At 42.3% G+C, this 10,640-nt stretch overlaps 1 protein-coding gene across 1 annotated transcript in view; it reads right to left on the bottom strand.

Moving 5' to 3' along the window:
- The window catches only part of Arhgef6 (Rac/Cdc42 guanine nucleotide exchange factor 6), a 122,749-nt gene that overhangs the window by 51,298 nt on the left and 60,811 nt on the right, over nt 1–10,640 (bottom strand). Inside the window, 1 exon segment of the mRNA XM_013350503.2 lies at nt 2,079–2,173. Coding sequence (XP_013205957.2) covers nt 2,079–2,173 — 95 coding nt within the window.

A 10,640-nucleotide genomic window follows, 5' to 3' on the forward strand; every position in this document is an offset into this window, starting at 1 on the left:
CCGTTCAGGATGACTTCTCTGATGGCCCCCACTTCTGCGGGTTCCAGCAAGAAAACAGAAGGCACATTTCAGATAGTGCATGGCAGGAGACATGGTAGAGCCAGTCTGGTCACTTGTTGGCTGTGTGACAGGCAAAGCAGTGAGCCTGTCCAGACTTCAGTTTCTTATCTACTCAGTGGAGACGGTCCGTTCTCCCAGGAAACTAGAAAGGGCAGTGAGCTGTGTTCCTATATCACTCTATAAACTCTGATTCACATAGCACTTCACATTTCACATAATAAAAACCAAACCCGGGAATATAAAATGCTTCCATATGAAGAACTCTTCCCACGGCGCCATGAGAATAGTCACATCAAAATTCAGCATGACGTTTTGCTTAAACAACATAATTTGGGAAAGGAAAAAAAAGGAGAAAATAGTGAACTATATTAAAGTCATTTAAGTCTGGAGTTGTTAGTTCAGACAAATGGCCACAAATTCAACTTTTCCTGAGGTACAAGGGGAGCATTTTGTGTTCCACTGTGTGAGCCAAAGTTTCTACTTTACTTACAGATGACGATCACTAGCGAAATTGAAACAGCTAAAGTAGCAAAGAGGGACAGTCATTATTCATTAAATCCATCAGCCCTACAAGCATAAACAATAAATGGTCAAATTGATGGTGTCTTTGTTTACGGAGTATTAACATATATTTTGCTTTCATGAAAACTCCGTCTTCAGCTCATACTTTCGAAAGCCATTTCCGGTTTAGTAAGTTTTGCACACTTTGCTTTCAGAATGCTTTCCACCTCGTTATCATTCCCACGCGCCTGAATGAAATACTGGCTGGAATTGTGCTCTCCTAAACATTTGCAAAATGCCACACTCTTTCCGCTTTGGGAGCATGGGAAAGAGGTCTGGCTTGGCAACTGAGAGTCAGAGCTAGCATGAGAATTTCCAATTTATGTGATTTCCAAATAAAAGTACCAAGGAATCCATTTTCTATATGGTATGACCGGACCCATCCCTTTAAAATGCACAGGAAGTACGGAAACTGAAAGACAGATCCTGTGCACCTACACGTTGGTTCATGTTGCAGCACTAGTGAGCAGATCCGTTGTTTAATATTGCAGCCCTGCTCATGATAGCTGAGCAACAGGACCAACCCAGGTGTCTAGTGCCAGAGGGATGCACAGGGGAAACGTGCTATGTATGTACAAGAAAGGGTTTAGTTATAAAGAAGAATGAAGTTATGTCATTTGTAAGAAAATGGATGTAATTTGAAAAAATCATATTAAACAAACTAAGCCAGTCTTAGGTAAATATCAGGTGTTGCCTCTTATTTATTTTATAGATACATTGTGTGTGTGTGTGTGTGTGTGTGTGTGTGTGTGTGTGTGTGTGTGTAGGGGAACAAAGAAGACTAATAGAAGGGGTAGGACAGGAAACAGGAGGGCAAGGAGGCAAGGACTATGCTTAGTATATAAACTATGCACCTGCATGGAAATTCTTTAACTAAAAATCTTTTGAAAGCAAATCTTACAGAACCAGAGAGTAGAAGAGTAGTTACCAAAATTTGAGATGATTAAGGAGGATTGTGAAACACAGAAAGGACAGTTAAGGGTATAGGGTACAGCTGGATGAGGTATAACCTCTGAATGTTCTCCAGCGCAGTAGGGTTTCTAGGGATGCCAAAAAGTAATTGCATATTTCGCAGTAGCTGCTGGATCTGCCAATGACCCTGACCTGATATTATACATTGTAGAGGTGTACAGAAATATCACACTCCATCCTATAAGGATGTACAATTATTTAGTGCCAAGTGTTGAAGTTTAAAAAATATTAAGCGGAAAAGAGACAAAAATACCCAGTACAGAAATTATCATAGGCAGAATCTCAGAGAAGTTCATTCCTTCCACAGAAACTCTCCAAAAGCTATGTTTTGCATAACTGCCATTGCCCTGACCATGTTCTTGGCAGCCTGTGATCTGTGGGGATTCTTTTAAAGGGCAAAATCAATTATTCAGTGGCCTAGGAATAATGCCTCCAAGTGCTGGCATTATCTTGCTCTGTTTTCCTAAGGGTTCAAAGAGTCTTACTTGTTGTTAGACTGCAAGGGTCTCAGGTAAGTAACCAGAAGCGACTGAAGTTCTTTGGCATATTCTTTTTCAGTATCCAAGATGTTCTGCAACACCTGTAGAGACACAAGAATAAGGTCTCATAACAGTCAAGCAAGTCCAAGGTCAGAGATTGAGATTTTCTAATCAAACTCCTAGAAAAAAAGCATCTCAGTTTACTTAGGCTGGTGTGAAATGTCCCAATATGAAAAACAAATGTACTTTAGTTCACACCAGAAAAATATTTTAATAATTATCTGGCAACCAGTTATATGACATAACTTATATGAACACAATTATTGAAAATTATTCACAACTAGAGGAGCCTTACCACTTGCATGGTAGTGCTTTAAATAATTTTATTGAAGAAAAGGGGTAGATTAACTAACAAAGGTTCACTATTCCCATTATATGAATAATAAAATTACAAAACATTCAAGACTAAGAGAATTCAAGGATAATTATGACGCAAAACATCAAGGATTTGATTTGTGTACTGTTTCTGATAAGATGTTTATGGAACAAAATAATAATATATAGTACATTCTTAAGCAGGGTTAAAACTGGTCTTTCAGTAAAAACAAAGGGTGCTCATATGAACAATTAAAATAGAAAAGGAGACAGTACTGTGAAGAATTTAATGAGGACAATTCAGTCATTATCTGTTATTAATAGCACAAAATTCTTTTTTGTTCTTGGTTTGAGACAAAGTTTCACCCTAGCCCACAATGTCTTGGAACTCACTAAGGAGCCCAAAGTGACCTCAAATTCACCATAATCAACACGCTTCAGCCTCTGCAGTGCTGCAAGTACATCATCAGTGAAACCCACCACACTGAGCTAATCATAAAGTCTATAGAAACAACCAGTGTATGATATACAAGTTCTCTTTCCCCACCGGTTGCAAGGCCATCTCCCATTACCCAGCCTGTTCTAGAAGCAGATAAAACCTCATTCCAGCCAGGCGGTGGTGATGCACGCCTTTAATCCCAGCTGAAGGTGTAGCTCAGCTGTAGAGCACTCGCCCTGGTATGTGTGGGGTCTTAGGTTCAGTTGCCAGAATCCCAAGTCATATTTAACACAAGTAACAAGATATAACAATTATTCGCATGCCACACATACACAGGCAGGCAGCATAGGCAGAGATTATCTCAAGGGTAGGAGAGGATGCAGAAAGGCCATGCGCATATGCTGGACCATTTTATATCAAAGACCCGAATATCTGTATCCGAGGAGGTCCTGGCGACAGTCCTCGAGGATACCACGGAGTGACAGTACTCACAAGACAAATCATGATGAAAAGTGGAGTAGCGGAAGACAGCAGGGGTCCAAGGAGCCACTGGCTTTCTGGTGAACTGGGAGATGGCAGTCCCAACTGTGCTACTGGCTTACAGGCTGCCTCAGTTTTAAGGCATAGCCTACCTCATCTCAGATTGTGACATTACAGGGACCACTGTGAAGTGGCGGTGAGATGTTACACAAGTAGGTACTGGGCAAGCAGCAAATGCTCTGGCCAATTTAAGAGGCTAAACGCATCGCTTTCAACCATAGTCCTATTGGACTTTCAGACCAGAAGGCTCTGTGGGGAGAGGAACGTCCTATGTCTTGTGGGAAGTTAAGCAGCACCCCTGACCTCTACCCATTAGATGCCAGCTGTACTCCATCCCATGCTTCAGTTATGACCATCAAAAACGTGCTCAGGAGGGCAATGCCACCTTAGTTGGGAATCAGTGAGTTAGAAGGCCACAGGATGGTTTCCAAAGCTAAGAGTTTGCTAAGCATAAAGGTGCATGCCTGTTATCCCAACACTCGGGAAGCAGGAGGCAGAAAGATGGTCTGAGGCCAGCTTGTGTATTCAGTGTGTTTAAGGCTAGCCTGGGCAAGACTCTGTGCCCCAAGAAGGAGAGCAGTAAAGGGTTAAACTACAGGCCCTGCCGACAGCCACTTTTGTCTGCTTTCAGTTTCCCTATTGCTCAGAATCTATTCTTTCCAAATGTAAATTCGGAGGTCTAGAAGAAGTGCCGCTCTCTGAAATTAGCCCAGTGATGGAACAGAGCTGCTGCTGCCTATTTAAAAAATCTAGTTACAATAAAGGTCACTTGCTAGAAACTGCTTTGAGAGGAATGGAAAGCAAGTTCAGCCTACAAAGTCTGGATCTGGAGCTTGGTCGTCAGAGTCCTAGCAGGCACAGCGCCCTGGGCTGCAGCTCTGGCACCATACAAACCGGGTGTGGTGGTTCACACTGATAATCCCAGTATTCTCAGGAAGCAGAGGCAGGAGGATCATCCTCATCTGTACAGGAAGTCCGAGGCCCACCTGGAATACGTGAGACCTTCTATTTAAAAAAATGTGAAAACGTATTGGTTTTAATTAAAGTGATGCTTCAAGAAACTAATTATAGATGCAAATGCCTATATTTTAAAAAGGCACTTCATCTTTAAAACGTCTGTGCTTACTGGGTTAATTGGACTTAATGGGTTTAAAAAAATGCAAAGTTTGGAGGGAGGCGTGGTAGTGGTGAATGTAGTCAAAATTTGTTGTATGCATGAAGGAAATTCTCAAAGAATAAATATATTTTTTAAAGGAGGGGTTATTTCTAATTTTTCATCTAGCATTCAAGGGGCTGGGAGGTCCTTACTCCATTCTAAAATAATTAGTGGGATAAAATGGTAAATCTGTGAGGAATGAGATTATAGAAAACAACTATTCCACAAGAGTGGATAGACAATCAGATCCTGAGAAGTACAAGCTACAGGAGCAAAGACCCACAGGAAGCAAGACTAGAGTAGCAAACCTTAGCTGTAACTGACAAACTATTGGGCACTTACAATGGAGGAATGAAAGTTGACCACTCAAGGGGCTCAGTGCCAGGAAAACACATTTATACTTTTGTGAATTTTGTCCCAGTAAAAATAGAGGAAATACCCTTATTTTTCAGGCAGGAGGAAAGGAAAGCAGCCATTATGATACCAGCATATTCTGGTAGCTAGACAACAGAGGGACATTTAGTTCCTAACAATGTCAGCTCTCAGGAGAAACTATTTTACCAGATCATAATCTAACTGACGTGAGAGTCTAAGTGACACGGAAAAGAGAACATCTAAATTCCAGCCAGCTGTCAATAGTCATGGAGAAGAAGAGAAATGACCAATCCCAGGCCCCGCTAGCCATCCTGTCTCACCTAAGAATGGACACTGAGAAGCATTAATGAAGAGCAGAAGCCAGGAGCTCAGGCTCATCCAAAGACTAGAACACCATCATGGGAGAATAGAATGCACCCCTCTCCACAGATCTCCACCATATTACTCAACACCTGCTCTCTAGTCTCTTTTCCCCAGCGCATCACGTCAGGCTTCCGGTTGAAAATGGCAAAGTCTCTTATTGAAAGGAATAAGCTAGCAACAAACTATAGAAATGATAGGTCCTCCTGGAAATTGGAAGCAGACAAGATCACCAGGCAAAAGTTGGGAGCATGGGGTGGGGTGGGAGAAGAGTAGAGGGGGAGAGAGAAGGGAGAAGGGGAGGGTTGGGGAGAGCTTGGGGGAGTGGGATGGTTGAGATGGAGGAAGGACAGATACAGGAGCAGGGAAGAAAATATCTTAATTAAGGGAGCCATTTTGGGGTTGGCAAGAGGCTGAACTCTAGAGGGGGTCCCAGATGTCCACAGGGATGTCCCCAGCTAGGCCGCTGGGCAGTGGAGGAGAGGGAACCTGAACTGGCCTTGTCCCGTAGTCAGACCGATGACTCTCTCGAATATCACCAGAGAACCTTTATCCGGCGACAGGTGGAGATAGAGACAGAGACCCACATTGGAGCACTGGACTGAGCTCCCAAGGTCCCAATGAGGAGCTGAAGGAGGGAGAATATGAGCAAGGAAGTCAGGACCACGAGGAGTTGGTCCACCCACTGAGACGGTGGAACTGATCTAATGGGAGCTCACCAAGGCCAGCTGGACTGGGACTGAATGAGCATGGGATAAAACTGAACTCTGAATGTGACTGACAATTGGAGCAGACTGAGAAGCCAATGATAATGGCACTGGGATTTGTCTCTATGGCATGTTCTGGCTTTTTGGGATCCTAGTCTGTTTGGATGCACACCTTCCTAAGCCTGGATGGAGGGGGGAGGGCCTTGGACTTCCCACATAGCAGGCTACCTTGCCCTCTCTTAGGACTGGAGGGGGAGGGGGAAGGCTAGTGGGGGAGCGGGAGGGAAGTGGAGGGGGGAGGAAGTGGAAATTTTGATTCCTAGTATTAATAAAGTAATAATAAAAAAATAAAAAGAAAAAATAAAAAATAAAGAGGAAGGAATAAGCAATAGGAGCTAGGGGTGTAGCGAAACTGTTATTCAAAAGTAAAGCAGACACAAAGACTTTTCTCAGACACTGCAACAATACCCTGAAAAAATTATCAGCTTTGGGGCCTGATTTTCAAGAGATGGTCCTAGAAATTCTTCAGCCTCTGTATCTTGCCCACTGTGAGGTGAACTGCCTCCTCTTCCGCCCTTACTCTACACAGGCCCAAGGTCAACAGAGACAAGAACCTTGGACTGAACCTTCTGATACTGTGAGCTCAAGCAAATGTTTCCTCCCTTATACAAGGATATCCGGAAGGAAAGTGATGGAGGGAAGAAACCTGGATTTACATAAAGAAGAAAAGAATAATATTCATAGGGGAAAAGTGGTAGTCAAAGAATAATTTTAATTTTCTATTACCAAGCAACCAACAGCTAATAAATTATTCAAAGTTGGGCTCTGGGTTCTATCCCCAGTATCAAAGGAAATAATACATTTGATTACATGAGTATCACCTGTATACACTTAGGCATGTTTATGTGTGAGTGAAATGGAAGGTATTAATAATATAAGACAAGGGAGAGAAGAATTAAGGACTACTTAATTAATATAAGATACTTTTACTAACTGTGAATATTGAATATTTCTTTGTGTACTGTTGTTTGAAAATGAACTGGGAAGCCCAGTGTGGTGATACATGCCTGCAATTCTAGCACTTCAGAAATGGCAGAAGGATCAGGAGTTCAAGGGCAGCCTATAGTAATATTTCAGTTATGTTTTAATAGATAAAGCTTGCCTAAAATCAGAAGGACAAAGCTAAACCACTGAAGTCAGGCAATGGTGGTGCACACCTTTAATCCCAGGATTTGGAGACAGAGGCAGATGGATCTCTGTGAGTTTGAGGCCACCTTGGGCTACACAAGATCAACATTGAAACAAATCCAGGTGGTGGTAGCTGACACCTTTAATGCCATTATCAGGGAGTCACACACCTTTAATCCCAGCACTAGAGGGAATATAAAATGGGAGGAGAGAGAGGCTCTGGCTGCTTACTTTGCTTAGTCTGCCTAGGCTGCCTAGGCTGCTTAGTCTATTTAGGATGCTTAGTTTGCAGTCGCCCAGCCTTGGTAGAGGCAAGACTTCTCTAGTGGCTTGGCTGTTTTGCTTTTCTGGTTTTTGGGTTGAAACCCAATATCTATCTCTGGATTTTTATTTTTCATGCTACAGTAGCATTGACTACATAATGAGTTCAAGGTCAGCCTAGGCTACATGAGACCCTGTGTATTTGTTACTTTTCTCATGGTCACTGTAACCAGATAGTCGGCATGAAGCAGGTGAAAAGAGGTCTTGTTTTGGCGCACAGTTTGAGAGTGTAGAGCCCATCATTGAGAGCAGGTAGCTCCTTAGCAGCAGGAAGGTAGAGCTGAGACTACTTCATCCTCACGTCTCAGCAGACCAAGAAGCAGTGAACAGGTAATGCTGGTATTCTGGCTGCTTCCTTTTCCCCCTTTGTATCCAGTTCAGGACCCCAGATCATGACGACATATCATCAACATTCTGAGTGGGCCTTCTCTCCTTGGTTAATCCTCTTAGAAACATCCTCACAGACATACCCAGAAATCTCTCCTAGGTGAGTCTAAATCCAGTCATGTTAACAATGAAAATTAACCATCATGTTTTATCTCAAAAACCAAAACAACAAAAAAAGCAAAACAAAACAAAAAGCAACCAAAAAGAAGAAGAGGAGGAAGAAGACAAACAAGAGAAGACTGAAGAGGTGACTCAGTGGGTAAGAGCACTCACTGCATAAGCATGAGGGCTTGATCAGATGCAGGCACTCACATAAAAAGCCAGGCATGGTCACTTGCTAATGCCAACACTGTGAGGGGTAAAGATAGGAGGATCACTGAGGTTTGTTGGCCACCACCCTAGCTCCAGGTTCAGTAAGAAACCCTGTCCCAAGGGATTAAGAAAACCAGCGATGGAACAGAACATATGACAGCTCTTCTGGTCTCTGTACACACACACACACACACACACACACACACACACACACGCACACACACGTGTACATGCACACGCACATGCACACGCACATGCGAGTACATGCTTGCATACCTGTACAAGCACTTGTACTGCATAACACTCTCATAAAACGTCGGGCGGTGGTGGCGCACGCCTTTAATCCCAGCACTTGGGAGGCAGAGGCAGGCGGATCTCTGTGAGTTCGAGACCAGCCTGGTCTACAAGAGCTAGTTCCAGGACAGGCTCCAAAACCACAGAGAAACCCTGTCTCGAAAAACCAAAAAAAAAAAAAAAAAAAAAACCACTCTCATAAGTCAACTACAAAATAGAATAGAAAATAAACTTGGATTTGATTTGAATTTATATTGGAAACTGTAAGGCAACTATAAAAACATTTTTTTAATATAACAGAAGCCAGGTGGAGTGGCACACACCTGTAATTCAACACTTTGGTTGTTGAAGCATGAGTTCAAGGCCACTTTGTTCTACATAATGCGTCCAGCCAAAACTCTATCTCATAAAACAAATGAAAAAACACACACATTGGGGCTGGACAGATGGCTCAGCGATTAAGAGCACTGACTGCTCTTCCAGAGGACCCGGGTTCAGTTCCCAGAACCCACATGGCAGCTCACAACTGTCTGAAGATCCAGTTCCAGGGGACCTGACACCTTCACACCAGTGCACATAAAACAAAGTAAATAAACAATAAGAGATATTTAAAACACATACACACACATATGTATGTGTGTGTATATATATGATTGGTATGTCAAAGAGAGAAATGTGATCATATAAAATACTCAATTAAAACAACACAAAACAGGAAAATGTAGGAAAAATAGAACATAAAACAAGGGTAACAAATAGTTAACGGTAACAAGGGAACCAGCAAGATGGCTCAGCTGGTTATGGCGCTTGCTGCCAAAGTTGATGGCCTGTGTTTGATTCCAGGACCCACATGGTGGAAGAAAGGAACTGATTCCTATAAGTTGTCCTCTGACCTCCACGTGTGCACTGTGGTGAGTGTGTATGTGTTCACACATACACACATAGAATAAGTAAATGAAATGCAATAAAAAACCGAATCCACATTTATGCGTTTTTACAGCCAATGCATTAGTGACAAAGAACACACAATGGGGAAAGGACAGCTTACTCAATAAATGCTGTTAGAAACACTGGATACACACATGCAGAAGAATCAAAATGGACCTTTATTTCACACCATACACAAATATCAGCAAGCTGGATTAAATACCTATAGGCAAAACTCAAAACTACAAACCTACTAAAAAAGAACAGAGGAAAATCTCCATTGCATTGATCTAGGTGATAACTTCTTTTGGACATGACACTAAAATCACAAGAAACAAACGCAAAAAATAGACCAATACAGCAAAAGAAATAAGAGGCGGAGACATGGCTTTAGTGGGTAAAATGCTTGCATGCAAGAATAAGGAAGTGGTGACCCTAGGGCCTGCTGTCTAGTCAGTTTAACTGAATAGGTTGATCTCCAGGTTCATTTTTATCTAAAAACTAAGGTGGTAAGGTAGAAAGCCAGGCATGATAGCACACACTTTTATTTCCAGCACCCAGGAGGCATATCCTGTGAATTTTGTGTATTGAGTCCCAGGCCAGCTACAAAGTGAGACCCTGTCTGAACAAAAATAAATAAAACCAAAGAGTAAAGCACACAATACTGACTCTTTGTCTCCACATGTACATGCACACACATACATGTACACATATGAGCATGTACACACACATTCAACACACACACAAGAAACAATGAACAGAATGAAGACACAAGCTACAAAATGAAAGAAAATCTTTTCAAACTATTACCTACTAAGGAATTAATATCCAACATATATAAGGAATGCAAAGAACTCAATAGCAAACCAAAAAACAAAACAAAACCAAGAAAACCACCCTATGCTATGGGACAATGGTCTGTACCCTGTCACTTTCAATTTAAATAAACACTGATCGGCCAGTAGTCAGGCAGGAAATATAGGCGGGGCAACAGGAATTCTGAGAAGAGGGAAGATTCAGTCTGCAGTTGTCACCCACCCAGACACAGAGGAAGCCAGACACAGAGCTAGCAAGATGTGATTGCCTAGCCAAAGAAGGTACCAAGTCACATGGCTAACAAAGGCAAGAATTATGGGCTAATATAAGTTATAAGAGTTAGTTAGAAGCCTGAACTAATGGGCCAATAA

This window comes from Microtus ochrogaster, chromosome X (assembly GCF_000317375.1).
Source record: "Microtus ochrogaster isolate Prairie Vole_2 chromosome X, MicOch1.0, whole genome shotgun sequence".
In the NCBI taxonomy this organism is placed as follows: domain Eukaryota; kingdom Metazoa; phylum Chordata; class Mammalia; order Rodentia; family Cricetidae; genus Microtus; species Microtus ochrogaster.